The following is a 25,377-nucleotide window of genomic DNA, read 5'->3' on the forward strand; positions in this document are numbered from 1 at the left end:
TATTATAACTGCACTGTTGTTGGAATGGTAGAATAGCAACACATTAGGAGGCCTCAAATATGGATTAGAAGTAGTAAAGCAGATTTTAAAACAGGTTGTTAATCAAAAAGTGTGGTATTTTTGGCCCTGAAATAACAACTTTTTTGAAAACCTCCATAAAGAAATATCTGTATAAATACATGTATATCAGAAATATTTAGTGATATTCATGATTCCATAATAATGCAGCATCAAATGAACAAAAAATACATTAAAAAATTTTACCTGAAGAAACATCCGGGATTTCCATTGGATTACTACCATGCCCATGAGTACTACACTGGCCTTTCCAGCTGCCAGCTGCCTCATTTTATTTAACAAGGCTCTTGTAGAGAATTTAGCATGAGTATAATGAAACAAATTCTAATGAAGATCAAATGCTACACATGCCTCAAGGAATTTCACAAAGGTAAAAGAATTGCTTTGCAGTTTAGATGAAAATGTACTTGGGAAATCCACAAAGAGAGTAAATAGAATCACGCTATCGCTCACAAGGAAGTTAAGTACAGTGGGTTTGCAAGAAGACTCTTAACTCTGCCAGTTTCTCTGGCATGAGGAACAAAGCAAGGCTTGGCAGGGTTTGGAATGAAAGGGAAGTGGCAGTAGTTCATGACAGTTCCTCCAATGCTCCTATTGCATGGGCTCAGCAGACTGCAGGCAAGGGTAGTGCTACCAATATTCACTACTAGCAGAGCACTCTGGCTTTGCAAACATCCAGTGCCTTATTGCTAAGAGAAAGAAGAGATTTCATACCTCAATACTTTAATTGATTCCTTCTGCAAAGCTCCAATATTCAGGTTTTGGACTAGAGATGGCAACTCATTGTAAATAGTTATAATATTTGGAAAATTATTTTCTGTAACATTATGCCTCTAAGAACATGGTTATTTCATCATCAAGTCAAATATACTAGCAAACTTACTTTAACTTTATCCAAATATGAAAGCATAGATAAAGAATTAAAAATAAGTGATGTTTTCTCCTTCTTGGATTGAAAAGTAATTGATATAATCCATTGGAAAAAATAAAAGAGAAGCTCCATATATAACCTAATGAATGAGATGGTCACTAATGGGTCTGGAATAGGAAAAACCCAAATGAAGATTTTGCTACAGTGTAATTCCTCAGGATTTACTTACATTAAAAAGTCTTACACTTAAGTCTTACTGCAAGTTTCCAACCCTTCACCAAAGCAGAATTTTGACTTAGATACTTAGATACAGAGGTATCAAAAAATCCACAGAACTAAGAGGACTACTCCTCCAAGGGAACCCCTGAAGAAATACGAGCAATACGCATGCACTTTGGTTTGGCCTGCACAGAAGTGCTTTACTGTTCTTTTAATTAAGTCAGGATCAGATTTCCCCACTTCACAGAATGAAAATCCTTCTCTGTAGCAGAAGGATTATGAAGAATCATGAAGCATTAAAAAAACATAATAAAAATCATCATCGTAACTGGACAAATAATTTCAAAACCACACAACAAAAAGGACTACTGAAACAGAATTGGAATGTAGGTAACTTAGAAGATAAAGCTTTGGCCAGTTTTTGCCGGGAAAGATTTTGACATTTTGTGTTTTTCTGTAAATTTAGGTCCTACATAAAATCTTTCCATAGTATTTTACTTAAATGGTGTATTTTATACTATTTCTATTTAATGTTTGTAACATTCAATAGGTTTGTGTAACCAGTTGTACACTGGACATTTTCTAGATGCTGTTACATCTACAAAATGTAAAAGCAAAAAAAAATTGGATCAAGAATCCTAGATCATAGTAAACGTAACAGAAACAGGTGTGTCTGATCAATCTGAACTCCAGTCTCAAGGAAGAGAAGATCAGAAGCTAGCAAACCTTTAACAATTTTTTAACAAATTGGGTTAAATCAATGTTTAAAAAGTTGGTGCTAAGTGACTAGTTCAAGGTTGCAGTAATGGGAACAGATGCAATAAATGAAACTGTGTGTCAAAAACTTCAGAATATATCTGATGGTAAGAATGCAAAGAAGCCAAGAAGTGACAAAAGTGATCCAACAAAAATTGGTTTCAGAGTATGAAGCTAGACAACTGAAGCAGTATTACTCTACTAGCAGGCCACAATCCCAAGCGAAAAAACTCCTTATGACACTTCTCACTGCTGCCAATGATAACGTTAGTTACCATCAGCTTTGCCAGGGTTGGTGCACGTATCAAGTTTGGGAACTGACAGGCTGGATAACTTCAATCCTTAAGTGTAAATAACATTTCCAATAGATTTAATTTGCAGTTCTTTTTTTTGGTGAATGACATGAAGCAAATTCTCAGTTATGTTTTTCAAACATGCTACACCTATGATTGTTCAGCTATCAAAGTGTAGTATTTTATTACTCATACAAGACAGTAATGGTGGTTAATTCTTAACCGTTAGAAACTCAGAGTTTCCTGATGTATTCTTACAAGAAAACCCACATAACCTGCCCTCCCATCTGCCATTTCTCGGGATCCCCGCAGGGACTGGGAAGGCCACGCAGGACCGGGGCAGCAATGCCAGCTCTCTCTGCCCTGCGGGGCCCTGCGGCGGGCTTGGCCGTGCCGAGGGAGCCCTTCTGGGGGCTGGCTTTGCTCCTGTCCTCCTCGCCACCTTGCCTTTCTTCCCTCCCTGCCCAGCAGGCTTGGCGGTTGCCTCAGGCAGCAGGACACGGCTCTCGAAGCACCCAGCACCTCTCTCGAGTCCAACTGCTGCCTCCGCCATTTCCTTGACATCCCCACCCCAGCTCCCTCATCACCCTCAGGCTCAGCTGCTGCCCCACCAGGACAGCTCGGGGCCGGGGTGACCCTCTGCGCCCACCTGCATGGCTTTCCCCCCGGGGCACTGCCTCTCCTCAGGGAGGCTGCTGCTCTGACCCGATGGTGGCAGGACAGTGGCGGCTGTTGGGGCAGGGCCACCCACCCTCACCGGTTCTAACGGTGGCGGCAGGAGGCAGGAGGGCAGCGAGGCGGCGGCAGGCCCCGGCCGATTGCCTTGTCGGTCGTTGGTTACTGCTGACAAAACTGATCTGTTTAAAAACATTTCAGAAGGAAAAAAAAAACCAAAAAAAACCAGGAAACAAAACAAATAAACAAAATCCAAACAAACAAAACATCGCTTTCAGTCTGGGCCACTTTAGGCTGTGGTTTGGTGCTGGGTGTGACTGAAGGAGACAGCCCTGCTTCCCTGCCTTGCCCTGCAGCCATGGCCTGCTCATCCCACTGCCTGCTTGAGTGGAAGCTGTCGGTCGCTAGTAAGGCAGTGGGGGGAAAAACTTAAACAAATAACCTAATTTAATACAATACAACACAATAAGTGTTTTGTGGCAGAAGACCACGTTAGTTCTGACCGGGGGTCCTATAAAACTGGATCCTCAGTTCACAAATAACTGCACCATTTCGACTGCAGACACAGAAAACTGCAGAGTGAAAACAGGTGGGTATGGGGAGGAAAAGGACTTCCTTCTTAAGCTGGTTTCCACCTCCGAGGCCATCTGTTTTCCCAGCTACCTCCTGAAGTTCAGCTGCTCATCCAAACTTGCAGAAGCAGGAGTAGTAATGCTGAGGTCAGTTCAAACCATGACCAGCCAACACAATGTTAAAAACAATAATCCGCTTCTACACTGAATGATTAGTTACTTTCAACATAATTACAACCTCCACCATATTTTAACACAACCCTGGTGTGGAGGAAAACTCAGAGAGAGAAGCTAGGAAGATTGTGAGGCTAACTTGTTCTTTTGAATGGAATTTCTTCAATTCTACATCAAAATCACTTGAGTTTTCAAATAGATCCTAATTCTGGAAGAATGTAAATAATGCAATTAAGTCTTCTGAATGAGAACCATACTGCATCCGTGTTCTTAACAGCTAAAAAAATGATGTAATTGTATTTTAGTTGAATTAAGTAAAGATATTCCTTCAAAACATGCAGCTTATTCAATTTCCTTTAGTTAGGGGAATAAAGATTCCTGGTTTTTGCAGCCAATGAAACACTATTAACCTTAAGGCTTATTGAGGACTGCCAACTCCTTTATCGTCAATATAGTTCTGTAGACCACCTGCAGACCACTTATCTTGACCCTGCAGATTGCCAGAAGTCCACAGGCTACAGTGAAGGAAGTACAGGGGTAGAGAACAACATCTTGAAAAGCAAACCACACCTTTTGTTTGGCCTGCCTAGATAAGCTGCGATTTTAAAGACTGCACAAATCACTTGCAATATATTCTGAAGAAATGCAATAGTCTACATTGCAAACATTCTCGTTAAAACAACAGAGTGCCTTCATTTATGAGGGAAAATAAATGCACATAGCAATGTTGTTAGAGGCAACGTCTGTTGCATGCGTACACTGTGACTTTTTTACACACAGTTGTAAACATCATAACACCGGGAAACATAACTTTAATATGCTTTTAATATAATCAACAAAGTAAAGAAACATTTGAATTCTTAATGGAATTGAATTTAAGAACTTTTACATTCTAGTGATTTTTAATTGTACATTAGTAAAGAATAATTTTTGTAAAGAAAACAGTATGTCCATGTACACAGCATTCCTCCAGCATTAGTTCTAGGTCAGGAATCTGAAATCCTGAAAAATAAGAAAAAGCTTCAGCTGTTGCTATGATATAACACTAAATACTTAAAATATGATAGAGATGTAAGATATACCAGAAAACAGAGCATTATAATATTGGCATAAGGAAACATTTTTATGTCTCTCCAAAGCGTTAAATGATTTAAAATTAAATCCTGAAGTCTGTACTTAGTTTCACTGTGAGGTTTTTTTCTGTGTAAGAACAGGGGGATTACCCCCAGGATGTCAATATGTATTTGATAGGTATTTGAATCAGTTCTTCCTGACATACACTTATCATCATTGTTAACTTTCCAAAAGGTTTACAGAGCTGGGATATTTTCCATTTCTTGCTGCCTGAAACAGCTCTGTGTTCTCTGTTCTAGGAAATGAGTACCTGCAGCTTTTATTCACTTCACCTGAAGATACCTGAATTTAGCACATCTGGGAGAAGCTTGTCTGCAGAAATCTGAAGTTGCAAAAACAGTTAAAGGCTTTCTGAGACTACTCCTCAACATCAGTATTGTGCCCAGTTTGTATAAAAATGAACTAATTTAAGTATAGATTGTGATTAAAAGCATTAAATAAATACCTCAGCGAAAATCCACTGATCTCCTTCCATTGCGTGGCTGAAAGACAAATATCCAATAAGCGCTCCATAAAACTGACTGGTTTCATTAACAAAGCCCCACCCAACTTGGTATGTATAGAAAGTGGGAAATTTCTCAGTTCTGTCAATGTGATCATCATTAAAGATAAACCTGAGACCAGTTATTTTTTAATGAATATCCACCTCTGGAGGAGAATTATACAGTAAAAATTGCTGTATAGAGATTGAAGAATGAATTATGCCCATCTTGTGTGATTTTACAAGGGAGAGAAAGCCACAAGAAGTCACTCTAAGAGACCATTATCCTTCATTCTTTTTGCATTTTCTTAAGATGTTTTCCAGATTGTTGTTGTTATTGCATTATAAGTGTCTGTTGTAAGTAACAAATATACATCACTCAATGATTTTATTTTTAGACTGTGTTCTTTAACACAGGCAAAGAGTTTCTCCCTTTTCACCATGGTCATTTCAGAAATATTTTGTACTACAAAGGAACTTGATAAAATGTCTAGTAAAGCTGATGAAAAATCTTTTGCTGAGCTTAATAAGAATTTGCTTTTTACTCTGGCATCATGAATGCATGGATGTTAGTATTACCCATAACTGGCCTGTCATAAGAACTGTAAAGATGCAATCCTGATACACAAGAAATACAACTGTACAAACTTGACTTCTTTTCATTACCCACTTTCTTATTTAAATAGAAAAACAGATTAACCAAAATCAAGAGAATTATTATTAAGTTTGATGTGCCATCTTTAACTTGCTCAATTTTGCAAAAATGGAGTAAAAAAACTCTATGGCATCAAAGATTAACAGAGGAGTTTCATTCACATGAGAATTTCTGTATCTAGTTTCTAATCTTACTGGACAAAACACAAGGAAAATAGAAAGGTCAGGCCCAGCAGCTGTTTTGATACAGTGTGTAAGCATGGCATTGTATTTATATCACATGCAGATGTACCATATTGAGCAATGCTTTGGAAGGATTGTCCAAGATGGCATATTTTCTAGAACTTTCTCTGTGAATTATATAGATAATAACCAATTACTTATTAAGACACAGCATGGTATCATGTATACACAAACATTAAGATGTGTACAAAAACTTCCTACTACGCTTTTATTTTAATCCAAGAAAATGTCTGGAGCAGATCTTGAGTAGTCCTATACGGTAGGATGCTCTCATTGAAACAAGTTTCCTCAGTCACCGTACTTCTTACTGTAATTTACTGGTTTTTTCTACTTTTTGTTTTGTAACACTCATCACAAAATGAAAAGAAAAAAGTCAAACAAACCATACCCTGTAGAAAAAGTAGCCTCTGCTTTGAATCCCTCCGGGTCCTTGAAGTTCTTCCTGAAAAAAAGTATTTTAAATCATATCTACTCTTTTAAGTGAATCCGTATAGAGAGGTTGTTTATGTACATATTAAAAGTATTTCTTCAGTACTGCTATACAGTCTTGCCCCTTAAGGCATGCTTTATCTATATTTCTCCATGTCAGTGACAAGAAGTTCATGTTGTCAGGTAGAAATAGCAGAAAACACACGAATGAGGGCCAAATTCCACCTCAAGTTTTGACTCAGTTCAGATTGCTTTTTTTTTTTTTACGATCGTACTAGTAATGATGAGCAGCCTTTGCCTTCGAGCTTCCAGGTTTCATTACCCAGACACAACCAGAGTGTCTTCATGGTAGCAGAGTCTCTACGGACAAAGTAGAGTTGGTCTTTGCACCTTGCAGGAGGACAACAATGCCAAGCTTAAAAAGCACAAATACTCGGGCTCCAGCCCAGGAATGAGATCCCAGACTGTTCCCAGAGGTTTATCATAATCACCTCTCTCAGATTAACTCCCAAAGAAAAGACCAGTGCCTATGATATTCTATCCTGTCCATGCTGCACACATTGAGAAACAACTTTCTACTAATCTGTACAGCAAGGGAGGGGAAACTAACGATGAAGAAAATAGAAATTCCATTTAAATGTAACAAGTACAATGCTTGAAGTATCCAGCTGCTTTAATGAGACCTTCATGATTGGAGAACACATAAATTTAATGACAGTATTTTCATTGCTTTTGTTGATAGCAGATATATGAAGTGTCTGTCCTACAGGTGTAGAGACAGGCCAATTCAGAAACAAAATAGTTTAAATCTTGTGTTTAGCAGAACATAAAATTTAGATGGAATTTATTTAGCAGTGACGGTATTTCTCAATTAAAAACTGAGGTCATGTGATCTCTTGGGCTGTGATCATAACCAGAGTTGTCAGAGAAAACAATCATTCCATGCTCTATTCTAATGCTGTAAGAATTGTGTAAAACAGGATGGCTCCCATAATTTCCAAACACAGGAGTAGCTTCAGTCCAAGGAAGCTTTCAAGTCTTGCTTTTAATTCTGACTTCAGTTCATCAGGTATACCATGATACCCAGTTTCTTTGCTGTAGGTAAAACATGTGTATGATTTTTATTCCTATTGTCCACCTGATTCTAGCATTACCTGGGTTTGAAATACCCATCTCAGATCTTCCATCCATTCAATACTATAGGGTTTTTTAATTTGAAAAGGCTAAAAATTTGCCTGTTAGTAGATTTTTGTACATTGCCATTGGACTGTCTAACACTATTTATATTTCATTATTTTTCTGGTTTTCCTTTTCAATGTGTGAACAAACATAACAGAAACAAACTAGGCAGCTGTTGCAAGTTAAGGAAATTGATCTAGAACATTAAAGGAGTCAAGAGTGCAATTACTAATATGGAATTATGATTTATTTTATGGACTTTTAACATATTAATACATCTTTCTCTACTTAGAACCAGACACCTCTTAAAGAAGATTACATAGTTTCCTGGTTTGATTTCATGTCAGGAAGCTGATATTAGAAAACAACTGAAGCTAAAATCTGTCTTCATTTTAACACTTGCCTCGTAACTTCCAAGGCTTTGGAGATGTAAAAAAACCCCTGATACGTTCTTTAGTGTACATGCATGTATATTCACAAACCTACATGTGTATATGCATACAGAAACACATGTATTCCTGAAGAAGTATTTTCTCTCTGTTTATTTAGAGTTTAATGCCTGCCCTCTAAAAGTTATCTTGTTCAATCTCTTAGACTGACTGTGTCTTCTGTCTTAGATCATATTATATCAGTCAAGATGGAGCTCAAGAGGAATCAAATTCATGACAAAATCTGGTGTCAGTCCAAACTGGGAAGAAAGAATAAATTTAATATAGCGTGTTTCCTCCTTCACCCATCCACCTTTTCAATTCCTTCTCTGGTCGGGGAGAGAGGTGGGTATGTTTATGTATAGCAGGTTCTGGTTTTCTTCCCAGCATGAGGAGGAAAAAAATCAGCAGCAAGCTAACCCTTCCTGGAGCACAGTTGGTGACAGCAGAGTCAGATAGTCCAGCTGAAGGTGGGCACTCCACAGGAACATTGGGGCTTCCTGCTCCATGGGGGATCAGGGTTCCTCTGCACATCTTAGGCAGGGTTGCTCTCATCCTCTACTGGCTTTAAAGTTTACCTATGCTATTTCCCCATCGGCCCATCTGGTAGGGTCTCTGGGAAAGATAGGTTTATAGCTTTCTCACAGTCAGGGAATAATTGCAATCCTTTTATTATTGATGGCAGATTATTTCAGTATTTTCTTAATTTTCTTATAAACTGCTGTGACACTCAGCAATAATATTTAGAGAGGATTTTAAACTCTTATACTAAAAGACACCAAAACCTGCCATGTAAATAAATGATAAGCGTAATATGGATGAATTTCAAAGATTTATTATGACATTAAAATAGATAAGGTGCATACAAAAATACCAAAACCAAAAGAGTATGCAGACAAAATTGATTCCAGAAGATGCTAGCATTTTGTAAATGTCTGGTGTTTATGCACTGCATACCGGTAAACAACACCTTTAAAAAGGTGACTGGTATTCACAGCAGGAATTGACAAGAGGAAATCAAAAAAGTTGCTTTATATAAAATGCAATTCAATTTAGAGCTGTTTTCATTGTTTCCTTAGATTTTGTACTGGGTTTATGAATATTTTAAAATGGCTATATTCTGTAAGTGTTGGCCATGTCATTACTTCTCTTGGCTTCAGCCTTACAGAAGAAAATGTATTCAAGTGCATATTTAATATTACACATTCTACTTGGGATTTAATGAGCTCTTCACTTTGTAGGCCTAAATGCCAAATGATAAAATATTCCAAAATAAATAATCATTTATTTAAAACATATAGGGAAAAATCAAAGCTGCTTAAATCCATTAATGACTATTTTACATAATGGTCTGGATGAAGCCTTCAGCTCTGAAGGTCTCAAGGATGTGCTTGCCAGAAGCTAGAGTATATACCAGAGCCCTGGTCCTTCCACCTTTTTTGTGTCTATGCACACCAAGACACTGTTAGACACAGGGTACAGGACTGATGAGTCTGAACTAGTGTGGCTTTTGTTAATACACCTTCTTTCTTAAAAATTGTTACTATGATATGACTGTGACCATTCTATATTCCATTCCTCTTCGAACAAACCCTAGTTAGACTACCATCCTTGTTCTGTTTAAGGATTGATGAAGTTATTGCACCACCTACTTTAAGCTAATCCAATTATCCATGATAGCACTGACTAATCTAGAAGATTCCTGTACCGGTAGTTCACAAAATATGGGTTACTGTTACTCAACACAGGAGTTGAAAGTGCCACAAATTCTGCATTCAAACTTTTAGCTGGAACTACAATTCTTACGTAGCAAAGAGCCTAGCACTGAGCATGGGAACAGTCCCACTGAAATAATGACCTTAGTTATGCATGTGCTTATGTATTTAGCTGGGTTAACATATAAGCATAAGTGTAACATCATGATTGCAAATTAAAGACTGTTAGTTATCAGTGCAGAATGGTTGGAATTCTAACTGTTGCTATTTCCATGTACTACTAGTTATGAGTACAATCAGGTGCCTTACAAAAAGAAGCTTGATAAAATGTTTGCCTTTTGCCACAAAGTTATATCTGCCTGCTCTGGGCTTATTCCCAAACACTATAGCATTTTTTTTGTCTGGTTTTTTAATTCCTTTTGGAAGAAATATTTCCAAACACTATCCTAAAAAAAGGACTTTTTATATCAGATAGCTAGTATAATTGTTAATTTTTTTCTAAGTAATTGCAGAGTATGGACTTTGATGTTTCTTTGATGTAAAAAGTAAGTCTTTGTCACATGATGGCTTGACAGCTCTTAAAGAGAAACAATTTATTACATTTAATTTGTGAGTTCTTATAAGTATAGTGACTCTCTAAATATATATAAAGACACATGATCTGACTGATATACTCTGTAGAGATTAGTAGTATTATTACTTGGAAAAATATCCTTGTAGTAGTTTCTTTTTTGAGCCCCCTAAAAATAAAACTGCCATGAAGCGATTGAAATATGTTGGAATATGCCACATATACTACAAATTTTAGGTTATTATTTGTTAATTAATGTATTCTATTTCCATTAATTATGCCATCAACCTCAATGGAAGTAAGTTCAGGATAATAAAGTATTCTAACAAAAGGAATTTATTGGCTTTAAAAGGCAGGTTTTTTTCACTTACAGCAGTTTTGTGTTCTTGTGTTTATGCTTTCCTTCCCATTCTTTGTCTTACTTGACATGTACGTTCATTTAAAAGCACAAAGAGCAATTCCAACCATATTCTTTGCCAGTATATAGGTCCAATAGCATAAATACAGTTCACATCAATGTAATCACAGAAGGTATATTTTAACCTGTATTTTCCTTTCAGATGTGTAGTGAGTTAAAATTTTCATAACAATTTTAGTCCATGAGAAGACGTACCAACTCTTTAAATTCTTATATGTGGCTAGGTTCTGTTGCCAGATAAGAAAAATGTGGTTTAGGGCATATAGTTGGGATTATGCAGTGATCCAAAGAGAGGGGTAGATAGTATTACCAACCACAACCATGACTAGATGAAAGCTGACATACATAATCACAGGATTAAGAGTTCACTGAAAATTTGGGAGTTAGCAACACAGCCTTTACCTGGATTAATAAAGGAAAAGTCCTACTTATGAGGATGCCACTATCTGAGTTCTAAATATCACATTCATACACCTAATTTAATTTGTGTATCAGTGAATATAAGAAATCATATCAATGAACACAAGGAATAACAAGCTGAATTCAATGTAAAACAGGAAGAATCTAGGTCTTGGATTTTGGTATATTTTATTATATAGGAATCTTCAATATTCTTATATAGAAAAATTCTTATATATCTGACTGCATTTTTCTCTTCTCTCCATAGCTGCATTAAAAAGATGGACATTAATAGCCATCTGCTTTTCGATTTTTGAAATTTGAAATTGCATTTGCAGCAAATATACCCAAATTTTATGACATCTTTGAAACAATGGGGCTATTTCTCTCTATGTGAAACTTTTGTTCGAAAACACACTACTATTCTATGGAAAATTAGTTCCATAGGGAACTTTCTTATCTGCACCTTAAGTTAAACAGTAAAATTGCCTAAAAATTATGTGGAAATTTTTAGTGCTGTAAGTCATAAATAATACATATTTAAGGAGTAGACATGGTTTGAATCCTAAACAGGGAAAAAAAACCAACCCCCATAGAAAATATAACTCAACCGCAATATAATGGTACAGATAAATTTGAAAGTTGTTTGGTTTTTTTTTTTAATAAAAGAACTAACAGATCCATTTTGATACACAGGCTCTGTGTTCTACATCTGTTCTGTGTTAAGCATATATTACTTCAGTGGTTTTTGTTTTAAATGTTAAATATAAGCAGGATTATTTTTCACTAATTAAAGAGTGGAAAAACCTCACATTTCTAATGAAAATACACTAGTGTGATATTAAATCATGAAAATAAAAATGTTATGAGCACAAAGGTCTACAAGGACATTTTTAGAAGAGCTAATGAATCACAAAGTGTGAGAATGCAAGCATGCAGAGTTTAAGATTACATACGTCCACTTTGTATCTCTTCAGTCTTCTCTCATTAAGCTGGGGAACGAGTTGCAGCAAAGGATGCAGGACAGACGACTGAGAGGACATGAACACAGACACATGAGCAACAATGAAATTCGGGTCTTATGATGCAAAAGAAGTCTCTTCCCACAGTATTGGCTTATGGACCAAACATACACCAAAAAAGAACTGAAGTTGTTAATTGAGAAACTCATTTTTTGAACATTCTGACTTGACAACAAACAGGTACCAACATTTATATTTACACTATGAATGTGACTCACAGAGTGATGGAGGGAAAAGCTATGTGTCCTCACCTTTATTCATTGAAAGTTCAGAACTGTTTACAGACCTCTTGCCTGGACAATGGCAGTTATTCCGACTTTGTTCTGCCTCTGTGAGTGGTACAGAGAAATACACTACTCCTACTAACATTTCTATGATTATCTACTATGGAAGTTAGCAGCTTCAATCTCCATTGTACTGAGAAGTTAATTTTACTTCAAAATAACTTAAATTGCAGCAAGAAAAATTATTTTTTTACTAGAAAACAGTTTGCAGGAGGGATCCATTCTCAAGCAAAATTTGCAACCATGGCACTGGTCACTCTAACTAAAAGAGAAGTTCAAATCCTGAAATTCCTTGTGTTCAGCAAGACTTTATGCTTGCAGACAGCCTGGTTAAGCACAGTGGCATACTGCGCAGTATAAGTTGCCCCATGGCAAACCACAACCACGTGGGCTTGTGGAAAGAGGTCCATAGTGAGAAAAAGTAGAAAACCCATGTTCCGTCAACAAATTTCAACCTTCAACTCATGTAAACATAATTTTAAGAAGAATGCATTTTTTTATACAATACTTCTTAGAAAAGTGATACAACAAAGAGAAATATAATTTATGGAATAACTAGAGTTACCAAAGTGATAATGTATTTAAAAGGTAAAATGAACTTGCCTACTTGGAGCCAACTTTTCACTGTCTGCCTAAGGTAGGCAATGTGGCATCATAATAGCTAAAAATGTAGAGGTCTGGTGTGTAGTGGAGGAGTTAAAGGGCATCCCAGCTGGTCACTTGGGCTCTGCCTTGCAGTCGGTGGAGAGAGGTTAATAAAGCCAAAGAATGATGGATCTCACCTAAGTTAGTATCTCTGAGAACTGGGCTAGAAAACAGTCACCTGAACAGCTAAACCAGAAGTGAGAAAGCAGTAATCCCTGTGGGCAGGCAGGGGCAGAGGTATTCAGGATGGCGGTGAAGGGGGATGCAGTACCCTCTTAAGCAGGAGCAGCAGCAGAAATAGCTCATTTCACTGTGCCCTTGTTATCATTAAAGCTCCAGAGCAGCTCTATCATGAAAACACTGACCCCAATACCAGCAGTATCACTTTCTAAGAAATACACCACATAGTTCTGAAGAAATATAAAGAACAAGAAAAAATGGACATTAACGTATAAGAATGATTGTTAAGAAATGAGAAAACATGAATATTTTTAACCTTCTCAAAATCCTATGGTGCACAGAAAAACCACATAGATGCACAGAAATAACTGATTATGTTTGCACTTTAAAAGCAAGAGTGGATCACATGTAGCTTATTTGTTGGTTTATGAAAATATTTTTATAGCAACAATACTAGGCTATTTTTTAAATAATAATTTTCATTTAAAATATAATCCAAAGACTGAGTGAGACTTAAGTACTATTTTGCCTGATACATATTTATGACACACACAAATAAATACATACAATTTAATTAATAATTAATAAAAATTCTTTAAGAGTTCTTAATATTTGTGGTCATATTCTCAGCTTCTATAAATCTGCATTGTTTCACTGCATATGTTATCTTCCAGTACCAGAAAAAAAGCATTTGAATTTATTCTTAAATGTTGAAACAACAAGATTAAGATACAGTTGGGATTTCATGAATGTTTGGTTGGGTTTTTTCACACCCGTACAGTATTGATGGTCTCCCATGTTATTAAAACACATTCTATACCTTAAACATGAAACTCCCAGTTCTGAGCTTGTTATATAGCTGGAGAGACTACTGCAAACAGGAACATTACCTTGTTTTTATGTATAGGCACACAGGTACTCACAAGGAGGTGCTATGCCACTTACCACGATGTCTGAGTTGCCTGAGTCATGAGTCTTAGAATAATGAAATAAGAACTGTTCAAAAAAATTAGAAGTGGGGTTTTACTACAAAACAGGGCAAGGGTGTTATGATTTTCTTGACAATTTTAGTGTGATCATAAAACATACATAGAAATCTTACCCTTTTGGTGTTGTCTTTTTCATCTAAGCCCTGTAGGAATAATAATTGGTAGAGAAGCTTTTATTTGTTAAAAAAAAGAGCAATGGGCAATTTTGATTACATTATAAACTTTTCAGTACTGGATTAGAATATCATCCCTCCTTGACAGTTCTATTACATGTCTTTGCTTATCAATGTAACTACTCTTTTCAAACTCTGTAGAGAGTATTGATTACTCTCCAGTAGAACAGTCAATGGGTTTAGCGGATGTTCCTTTGCATATCCCTAGGGTCTCCTTAGTAAATTTCTTTCTCCATTGAGAGCTTATAATTTGTTTTATCTAGAGCAATAAAAACACCTGAAAGCTTGTATCCAGCCTGGAGATTATTGTCCAAACATTGGAGTCTCCCCGTTATCTTTAATAGGTGTTGGATTAGGACACATAGCATTTCAGCGTAAGAACTGATAGTATTAGTTCCAGCACCAAGTGACACTTCACATACTGGGTCCTCAGAATTCATTGTAGACACCGGCACACTGAGAGATCAAGCTAAGTAGTCTTTCGTGTGTGTTACCTGTGGTTTCTGGAGAAATCCCATGACCAAAAAACAAAGTTCTTCCAGTGCACTGGATGCCTAATGCAAAGAAAACATGAACTCAGGTATCACACTTCCAATCCTACTACATATAACAAATAGTATCAAAATAATAAAGTAAAGTAACCTAACTCACCTGAGGCTGAGAATCTCTGGACAGGTAGGCAGAACATGCATCATCTATCTGTAAAAGTTCACACAGTCCTTTTTTAAGAAGTCAGATTAATAAAAACAAATGAAATGTGTATATTTTCAGAAACAGTTCAGTGCAGCTAAAGGCATGGCAAGCTTGCCCACCATAAGGAATCCTTATAGGTACATTCATGAAATATTTTGCATTCAAGGGGAAAAAAAGCCCTTAACCATGTAAAAAAAATTATACTTGCTTCATCTGAACGAACACATACATATCTGTGTCCTTTATTCTCTTAGCTGCCTCATGCCCCTCCTATTTGTAAGCTTTGCAGACTAAGTCATATTTTAAATTATGATTTTAAGCATCTAGAGTATGGACTATGAACTTAAATCTCTCCTCTGATATCTTTGGATTATACAAAACTGCAAAGAAAATGGCAAAACCAAAGCAAGTGATTCAGTGAGCAGTCCTCAAATACAACCCTTCCAGTTGGATTCCAGCACCCCTGCAGGTGTATGTCACATGCATCTCATGAGTGATTCTGATATGTGCCAGCACATCTTATGTATGCCAGTTACTTTCCGTGAGTCACCAAGCAGCCAATATCCGAGGTTTGCACTGATTTCTTTGGCAAATGAAGAACCTTACATGATCTTGTTTAAAGGAGGTGGTTCCCAAATCACAGTGCTAGTAAGAGATATATTCAATATATTTCAAGGGTTCTAAACTCAGAGGACTGTGGAAGAAGTCATTGCTGCTGAACTTAAACAAGTCGGCACAGAATGGAATGTTACCCATGTAGACACAAAACAAACAAACAAAACTAAATCTGCAAACCAAACCAAGAAGCCCCAACACCCATCAGCCATTTCTTCTGGATGAAAATAAATGTCCATTTAGCTCTGCATCTTATCTCCAAAAATGGCCATACACTAGCACCCAGGGAAGAGCCTAAGAAGAGACCAGTGGTCTAATAAAACCCATGCTCTCCAACCAGAGTGGATTTCTGTGCTGTGAATTTGACCAATCTCTCTCTGAACCATTGTAAACTTTTAGCATCCACAATGTCCTGTGGTAAGGGTTTCCTAAACACTGTGTGAAATACCACTTCTGTTTGTCTTGTTCAGTCTTTTCAAAGCTAGCTTCATTCAGTGCTATCACAATCTTGTCTTGGAAGAAGTAATGAACGAGTGATTCCCACCCGTTGTCTCACTACTGTTCCTGACCTTGTGTAGACAATTAACCACATCCTCCTTCTGTTGTCTCTCTTCCAGGATGAAAGAATCCCATAATACTGAATCTTTTTTAGTGGAGTTATTAAGCATGGAGGGAGAAGAAATGGAATAAGGGGTATTTGAATTTATGGAGGTAATATTATCAGTGCTGAAAGCTCAAAGGATACTGTAAGGATAAGAAAAGACTGCCAGTACTCCAACTGAAGATGCACAGTTTAATAATAATGAAAAAAGAGGCTTAACTTTTCATATATAACTTTAAAATTGTATCAATAGCAACCTGCATTGGTACGCACCATTTCTTCCACTGAATCTTTGATACTGTTTGTCTAGATGCCAAAAAGCTTTGCCAACCCTTTAGTTCATAGACTGCATAAAAAAATGTGTTTTTTTTAAATAAAGAGTAGGCAATGCAATGCATCTTATGATTTTATTATAGGTAAAAAGCCCTAAACAACAGTCCTTAGCAATGAAAACATTAAATGAAAAAAGCAATAAACAAATAATGCATATCTGAGCACTTCAAAACAAGAGATGATTCATTTCTCTAGAGACAATCTATGAGAAAGCATTAGCAGAGATAGTGGGAAAGCTAATAGCTCATAGAATTCCCCTTTCAAATAGTTTTTGTTGGTAACACATCTTCCCCATTCTCTTTTCCCTTCACCTTGCAGTTTGTCTCTGGGTATCAGAAATCAGCAGTGAATAACATAAAATAAGCTGAAGTCATCTCAGTAGCCTAAGTTAAAACTTTACTGTTTCTTCTTGTTAAGGGTTTTTTTGTTGGTTTTTGTTTGTTTGTTTGTATATTTGCTTGTTTTGTAGTTGGAGGTGACTCTTAGAGAACTACCATAATTCAGTAGCAGGACAAGCCAGAGACTGCTTTGTGCTGGATGCAATGCAAGGCAAGGTCTCTCTCAGCTAAAACCTGCATGGACAAAGCAAGGGCTGAGGAAAAGCCACAGTTTCTGTTAATTTGTTTTTAAAAAAATTAAAATAAAAATTTAATAGTTTCTGTCATCCTTCATGCATCTTCTCAGTAATTTTCTCTCCAATCTCAGAAACGTGGCCTGAGGGTGGGAGCTTGTGAGTTGTTTGTGCTTGGTTAAATAACATGAAGAAACAAAAGGATGTGAGAGACAAGTAAAGAAACACAATACTTAGTTACAGTTTCCCATATTTATAAACTCAGAATCATTCCTAGAAAATACTAGGTTAATTTAGAGGCAGGGCTTCTCCTGAATGATCCGCTAATAAAGTAACAAACAGAGAAGAACTGATTCTTTTCACTCTTAGAAACTCTGGTGGACTAGTATGATTCTGTAATCAGGTTGATTTAGGTTATATACCTATGCATCTAATTTGCTTTCCTTAGACCATCTCCAGTCCTGCATTATTCTTGTTATAACAGTAAGTTTTATATTGCTTATGTAATATAATTTTACATGGAATTTAGTATCTTATGCATACTTTTTTGTTCAATGAAATCAATGGAAACTTTGCCTATAGTTGGTGTAGAGACAAATCCTGTGTTACAACTAGCAAATCTTAACAATAAATGCAGAAATGTATAAAATAGCACTTTTCAATCCAGAATGTAAATAACTCCTTAAAGCTATCAGGACCTTACTTCTCCAAAGACCACTTTTCCCCCACGAGATAAGTATCACCAGTGCTTGTTTAAGTGCCAGTCTAGAAATACGTTGGTGTTTGAGTCAACACTTCCGATATGAACGAAGGGGAGCTGACAGTAAGGGAAGTGTCTCCTGGAATGGCCACAGCAGGAAGAAAGTTACTCTCTGCATCTGTACCCCTGGTGAGTCACTTGTTTTCTGATGTTATCAGAAGCTACAAAATTAAATGTCAGAAGAATACTTGAAGGTTACAGCAACACCAGGGCAGGCAAGTTACAGGCTAAACCCTCTCTGCGTGTTATGCCCTGCCACTCCATCTGTTCCAAAAGGGCAAGGAAGAGCCCATGTTAACACGTGTCACATTCTAGAGTCAAAACAAATGTTCCTTTCAAAGATGAGAGTGGAAGTTATCATAGCGATCAGTAGCAAAATGTTAGAGGGACCAACTGACACAGTACATTATCCTTTACCTAGTAAACTGAGAGGCTAGGATAGGATTAAATACAGTGTCCCAGCCCTGTGTACAGAACAGAAGAAGCAAGAGGTAAGACTGGCTGAGTTGAAGCAATTCCTGTGTATCATGTACAGACTATAAAACTACTAGACAGGACACTGTGTTGCTTCCAGGGACAGTGACTGCCTGGTCATTGGCAGTTGAATGACAACCGTTATCAAACGTAGCTCTCCATTGAGCCAAGACAGTCTTCCCAGAAAGACATCTTAACACCCAGCCTCAACATCCTCCTGGAAATACTGTTCAGAAATTCTGGAAAATAAGATGTTTCACCTCTTTGCTGATGTCAGGATAGGAGATGTACAGGAGAAGCAGGACTGGAAGAAGAAGAACCTGAACTCCGTGCAAGAGAAATACTGGAGAGTCAGGTGTGACTGTGGCAAGGATGGGCACAGAAGAAATGGGAGTATACCATATGGCAGGTGATGCTTACCTCTTTCCACAGCTGCAAATCCTCATCTGCCTCGAGCGCTTGGGATGGCATCAGTGCACCTGGAAGCACAAACCACACTTAGCAATGCTGTACAGCAAAGGTCATTTGTATAAGTATCTTGTGTCAGTGATTTAAATAAAAACTCTGAACATGATATGATACCTAGCACACTTACTAACTGCAAAGTCTGAGAGCTGGATGGTCCAAGGAAGTCTGCTGCCCTGGGCGTTGTGGGGTTTGTCCAGTAGTTTCTGCCTGCTCTATGTTAGCAACACAGCAGGAGGCTTCTTCCCAAGTTCACAGCAGATACAGACATTCACATCTCTTAGCAATAAACAGTGTGGAAGTTACTCAGGTTTCACTGAGCATCAGGCTAGCATTAGTCTGTTCTCAGCGATAAGTAGCAGGCAAGAAAATTTGCACAGCAGCTCTTTAATACTAAGACCTGTTGAGGAAAACACATTCCAGCACCTACAACCTCGAGCTTTCTGAGAACTCGGGTCACCTCCAGCGCACTCATTCCAAGTTGAGAATTTGGATCCTACCTCTTGCTTTCCTGTATGTTACAATTCAAGAATTAAAAGTGCTACATAATGTACGCTTGCATATGAACAATGCCCGTGATATGAACATGGTGGTTTTGAGAAGGTGATAGGCAGTACATGCGTAACTGGCTTTGTTTCCTCTGTTTGGTATATGTGATGTGGAAAATCTGAGTCCCTTAGAAGATTAAACGTGTTACTAATTGCATAATGCTACAGTGATGCCGTGCTTGGCTTGGGGGCAGCTCCTTTCTCCATCTCTGCCCACCCAGGCTGCAGATGTGGAAGTCACTGTCTCTGGGTCCCTCCGAACTCAGCACCCCAAATATCCACCTTTCCACATTGTTATTTTATCTGGCAGTATACTTCTAATAGCAATGTACTATTGGAGTCTCTGTAAATAATAGAAATGTGAGCATCACTGAATTGTGAGTACACTAGACACCACGCAAGCGTATCAGTGAGGGGATGTGTTGTAACTCACCTGGGAGGGAGATTGGTGCTGGAGAGGGTGGTGGTTTATCTTTACAGTCCTAGCACTGCAGGAAACCCTACGAAGTCATCTAATTTATCCCCCTGCCCAAAGTTGCTGCCCATGAGGCATGCCTAACCAGTTTATATACTGTGCTTAAAGACCTCAGATTAATAGAGATTTTTATACCCTCCCAGACAGTCTATAGTTACCTGTGGTCACATTTTTCCAAAGAATTGAACCAAATTAAACAAAAAAGAGGTGAAGGTAGACTTAGCTAGAATGGCCAGGTGAGAAGGGTATGAATGCCCATCATCTCCATTTGTTTTACATGAACCATTAATAACAATAATTACAACAGTAGTTAGTTCCAGACATTAAGGGGTGAATTTCAAAACCACATTACTGGCACAGACTTAAGGTGCCTAATCATTCTGGATACTTGTTTTCCCAAAAAAAAAAAAATTAGAGGGGATGTCAATTTCACACTGTGTAGAAGTGGGATATTTTTTAAATTTCTGAGATGTTCACATAACAAAAAAACTGCTTTCCAAAGAAAAAGTTTCTTTTTTGGATGTTTGTTTTAGTTCAAGGAAAAACACCAAATAAATTAAAGGTGCTACCCTTCTCTTACTTTGTTTTCTATTCTTAAATTAGTATATTCGAATTGGAGTATTGCCTGGGACTGATGTCCTGGTTGCAAAGAGTGAAACTGGGCAACATTTCAAATTAACACACCTTCCCCATTAAACGTTTGCCTGCCTGTCTCTGAATGCTGCTTCTGCCATTGCCAAGGCTTTCCAGGGGGAGCAGAAGAAATCCAATAGCCGCTAAAGGTTAGGGCAGCAGGCAAGAAAGCCTGAATATTACAGCTTGCTGTCATTTTTTTTTTTTTTTTTTTTTTTTTTTTGCCTGGAGCATAAACTTTTGGACAGAGGAGATGCAAGTATTTCACCACCTCCTAGGTTTCCTTAACCCCTCTCCACTTATTCACAAAAACCTTATTTCATGTGCAGTCCCATCCGTTTCGTGCTCACACCTAGGACTATATTCCTCCCAGCACCTAGGGATGTCTCTCCATACCCCATCCAGAACAGTGCTGCAGTCCCTACAGGACTTTGTTCATTTACACACCTACACAACAGCACACACAGGGAAACAATGAGTTCAAGTGAAATATATACAAAATAAACACAGGGGGAGGGGGAGAAAAAAAAAAAAGAAAAAAAAAAAAGAGTGCTGTTGAGGAAAGATGTCCTGGTGAAAAGGAACATGGAGGAGAAAATCCTCCTACAAAATTGACACTGTCTGTGACACATTTGTTCTCTTGTCCTTCAATTCTGCCAACTTCTAAAAACTTAACTTCTTCCAAGGCAGTAGGATGCCAGATGCAGTTTCAGTCACTTTCCAACCTGGGATTCACTTCTTACATCTTCTCTTCCCTCCACTGCTCTCCCTACACAAGCTCCTGGCAATCATTTCTATGGGAACAATGATGAAATACTGTGTGTCATTGCCCTTCCTTGCCCCCCTTTTCCTTCCCTCTGCTCTTCCACGTCTCCAGAATTTATTTTTAACAGAATACTAGGTATGCTGTACTTACATTTCTTCAATTCTTGATATTAAAAACCCACAACAAATCAGAAAAAAACTCTTGATGAAAGCAACTCACACACATATAATACAAACAAAACGGAAATCCTCCTTGCACAGCAACTTATTTTGTAATGTGACTTCACAAGGTATAAGTAGTTAATCTATCTGGAGTGGGAAACTAGAATAGAAAAGGAGTATGTTTTGTTAAAAAGCCCATTAGCTGTGCTTGTTTCACAAGCACGCCCTGCTACAAAAATAGCAACTTTCAGGTGTAAGACAACATTTCAAATTAAACCAAGGTAATCAAGCTCTACGCCTAAAGCAGCTCAGCAGCTCTACCCTTTCCCACCTAACGCCACCCCCAGGGATTCCTCATGCAATAAATATTGGTTCAGGCTGGACTAAGTGGCTTCCAGAGGGTCCTAATTTTTCCTTCAATTCTGCGATACACCACGTTTCTCTTTTCTTAGCCTTCAAATCCGAGTAAATTATGTTTAAAACGAAATCGCTTTTAACAAAAGCCACTTCCCCAAGTTGCTGGAGCGTAGTTTTGCCAGGACAGGGTAATCCTGCTGGGACACACGAAGCAGCCCCCCCCCCCAGAACCGAGCCCCGAAACCGTGCCCAGCAGCTGCAGCCTCCAGCGCATCCCTGCCTCTCTGATCCCAGCCCCGCCGCTGACCCCGGCCCAGCGCGGCGGCGAGGCCCGCTTTGCCGTCCTCCCGAGAGGATGGCAGGCTGCTGGGGTCACCCTCCCTCAAAAAAAAAAAAAAAAAAAAAAAAAATTGCAGAGCTGGCAGTGCAGGAAGGGGTTGCGAGGGGGATGCTCCTCACCTTTGGAAGCAGACACCGAGGAGGCGAGGAGGAGGAGAAGGAGGAGGAGGAGGAGCAGCGGGGACCCCGGCAGAGCCGCGCCGTGCCCTGCCTTCCTCCGGCTGCGCTGGCGGGGGGCTGCGGGGGGCTGCTGGTGGCAGAGGTTTCCCATGCCGGCGGTGTCCCCTGCGCTGCCTCCCTGCCAGCCGCTCTTCTGGGCACGGCCCCGCTCCCTGCCCAAACTTTTTAAATCTCCCTGACACGTGGACGAGCATCAGCTCGCCTGGGGGAGGGCGCGTCGGCCGCCCTGCCCACCCTGCCCACGCTGCCCACCCTGCCCGCTCCCCCACCGGTCCCCCCGGGCCAGACCCTGCCCAGACCGGGCAGCTGGCGACTCGGTCCCGCTCCCACGCCGCGGGGCAGATCCCCTTGCGAGCCTTGCCGGGGCAGTGGGTGCCCCTGCTTGGCGTGGAGGCGAGGGGCTGGGCGGGTTCCAGGGCCCTTATTAAACCCCCTCTTTAAGAAAAACCCGTGTTTTCAAAGCCACCCTGAGTCCTGCTAGCAGCCGTGATGGCTGGCGCGAAAGCTGCTGCTTCTCCCTTGCCGGGCTCGGCCGTTCGGAGTGATGAAATGGGGGTGGCGAAGGGGAGCGTTCAGACACTGTCCCAGCCCGCTGTGGAGGGGAGAAGAGGCAGGGTTTAAAACGGGGAAATCTCACGCAGATTTGGCCCCCAACTAGCTGAACCTGGGAGTTAAAACATACTGAGCTGGCGTGTGGAGAAGATGTCGGTGGCTGGGTTGTGGGGCTCTGAGGATGTGCACCCGTCTGCCCTGGGACCCCGCCGATCGCTGAGTTTTCTGAAGGACCCCCCGCCGCAGGTGTCACCGAAATGGGGACATGAACTCCTTGACGCCAATGTAGTATTAAGAAGCAGGCATTCTTTATTGCGGTGCAGGATGAACGGGGGACTGTTCCGCCTATTGTGCATACTGTATGTTGCATCAATCAAAGCTTATATTACCCCGTTACATACATATGCATTAAACTTCCCAGAATGATTATACATATTCAGTCTATACCTGGAACTAATTATCATGTTTCATAGTCATTATGCAGGCGGCCTGGGTCTCCGACGGGCATCCCTGGGGGTCTTTAGTGGTCTCTGGTGGTCCCCAGTGGCTGTGAAAAGGGCACCTGTTCGTGTCCTTCCCAAGAGCTCTGGGTTCCTCCTTTCCACACATGGTCACGAGTTGGCCCATCAACCATTTGGTCTCAGATTGTTACAAAAGTTGTCAGTTTCAGCTGATTTTTTGGTGTTTATCTAGACATAAGCATTCTTTAGTTCTTAAATACACACACACAAAATGCCGCACTGTGAAACAGAACTCTGTCATATGGTGATATTTGGTGATTAAAATCCTAATACTGTGCTTCGCAAGGCATTCTACTTAAAATACAGCTGCAGACCTTGTTCCCAGGTGCTATTTATGCCTGTAGGTAGCCAAGGCAACTACTTTATAAGATATTCAAAAGCACACAGACCCCAAACCCGTAAAGACACTTGGACAGCTTGGTCCCAGCCACCCCTGAACACAGCACGCCCTGGCTTACCAGACCTGCCACCGAGTCTGCCAGTGCCTCCCTCTGCCTGAGCCAACAGATCATGCCCACTCCCAGCAGCATGCTCAGGCTGGTGCTGACCCGCTCCTCACACCCAGCCCAGCAGCAGGGTCTGGCTTCCTCCGAAGGCGCGTGTCTGACTGTCTGCTCCCTTACTGTTTGCTCCAGGAAGATCCTGCCCAGCTGAGGTGCTGCTCCAACGCTGAGGTGCCGTGGAGAGCGTTTCAGGGCAGCATCTCCCAATTTACAGTCTATCTTTATGATTTGTTTCCCCTTCTTTTTCCATTCACTCCTATTTTTTTTGCTTGGTTGCTTTTTTCTGACTTTCAAAGGAAATACTACATCATGGTCCAGCAATGAGTCAATATTAGAGATTGTTATTTTCCAAAACAACGTGCAGTTCCTTTTGACCATTTCAGTGAGTTTTGACCAGGGGTGAATGGTGGGTGGTGCAGTAAAGCTGCCTGACAAGAGGAGTGGCTGTTGCTGTGAAACAGAAGATAGCTTTGATTTATAACCATAGCATTGCTGTCTGCTCTTTGCCTTTACCCTTATCAGTTGTATGTGCTACAGATTGTGCTCTGCCACCCTGAACACTTTGACAGGCCGTCAAAATTTTGAAAGATTTGCCAACAAACATGCCAAGTTGCTATAAAATTCTCCTAGTAATAGAAGTATCTTCTCTATCAGATTCAGTAGCAAAGCTTTCCTTAACATGACTGGGGACAGAGCTAATCCTTGTGTCAATGGAAAGCCAGTTATCAGACCGGTACATAAATTAAAGAAGCCTGTACTTTGAATGTATTATTGTATTTATATCTACCTAATTGAAAGAGTTGTTTTAAAACAATCTGAATGAGGAATTGCATTTGGTTCTGGTTTCTGTTAATAAAAACAGAAGACATTTATTTAGAAGACATTGTCATAAATGGGAAGTCATCAGCACTGAAAGGTATGACCCTAATCTATCTTGATTCAAATGCATGAATCAGTGTCCTGAGCCTTGGCCTAAGGAAGGAATTAATTTGTTATGCATTTTAATTATTACCTTCTTGTTAAATATTTAATAGATTGTGAAATAAAATAAATTACAGTCTTTTATAATCTGAGAGTGAGATACCTGTAAACATTCTGTACCCATTGAATGGTGCAGAGTGTTTTAGGAATAGTGAAGAAAAAGATACGTCCTGAATTAAACTTTATTTTCAGTTGAAAGAGTTCTGATTAGCCCAGAAATTGCATTTTTGTGCAATGTGTTTTAATACTGCAGGCTGAAAAATTTTG

The 25,377-nt window shown here is 39.3% G+C and overlaps 1 protein-coding gene across 2 annotated transcripts; it reads right to left on the reverse strand.

Moving 5' to 3' along the window:
* Nucleotides 1–4,085: 4,085 nt before the first annotated feature.
* On the reverse strand, nt 4,086–22,725 carry NMU (neuromedin U). 2 transcript variants are annotated; one of them, XM_030024723.2, is made up of 10 exons: nt 22,494–22,725; nt 19,050–19,108; nt 15,234–15,281; nt 15,077–15,136; nt 14,523–14,552; nt 14,366–14,416; nt 12,246–12,320; nt 6,539–6,592; nt 5,218–5,254; nt 4,086–4,640 (listed from the first exon to the last, which is right to left on the reverse strand). In XM_030024723.2, the coding sequence occupies exons 1-9, from the start codon at nt 22,642–22,644 to the stop codon at nt 5,219–5,221; spliced, it is 564 nt and encodes a 187-aa protein (XP_029880583.1). In that variant the 5' UTR covers nt 22,645–22,725; the 3' UTR covers nt 4,086–4,640; nt 5,218. The 2 variants fall into 2 exon arrangements, with proteins under 2 accessions (XP_029880583.1, XP_029880591.1); XM_030024731.2 differs by lacking the exon at nt 12,246–12,320 and having other exon boundaries at nt 22,494–22,724.
* Between the last annotated feature and the right edge of the window lie 2,652 nt (nt 22,726–25,377).

The sequence above is a fragment of the Aquila chrysaetos genome, chromosome 1 (genome assembly GCF_900496995.4).
Source record: "Aquila chrysaetos chrysaetos chromosome 1, bAquChr1.4, whole genome shotgun sequence".
NCBI classification, from domain to species: domain Eukaryota; kingdom Metazoa; phylum Chordata; class Aves; order Accipitriformes; family Accipitridae; genus Aquila; species Aquila chrysaetos.

Coding starts and splice junctions, on each gene's coding strand:
- NMU (XM_030024723.2), bottom strand. CDS start 22,644: ATGGGAAACCTCTGCCACCAGCAGCCCCCCGCAGCCCCCCGCCAGCGC. Junction 15,137..15,233: donor CCAGAGATTCTCAGCCTCAG/GTGAGTTAGGTT, acceptor TCTTTGCATTAG/GCATCCAGTGCACTGGAAGA. Junction 14,553..15,076: donor GATTTCTCCAGAAACCACAG/GTAACACACACG, acceptor TTATTCCTACAG/GGCTTAGATGAAAAAGACAA.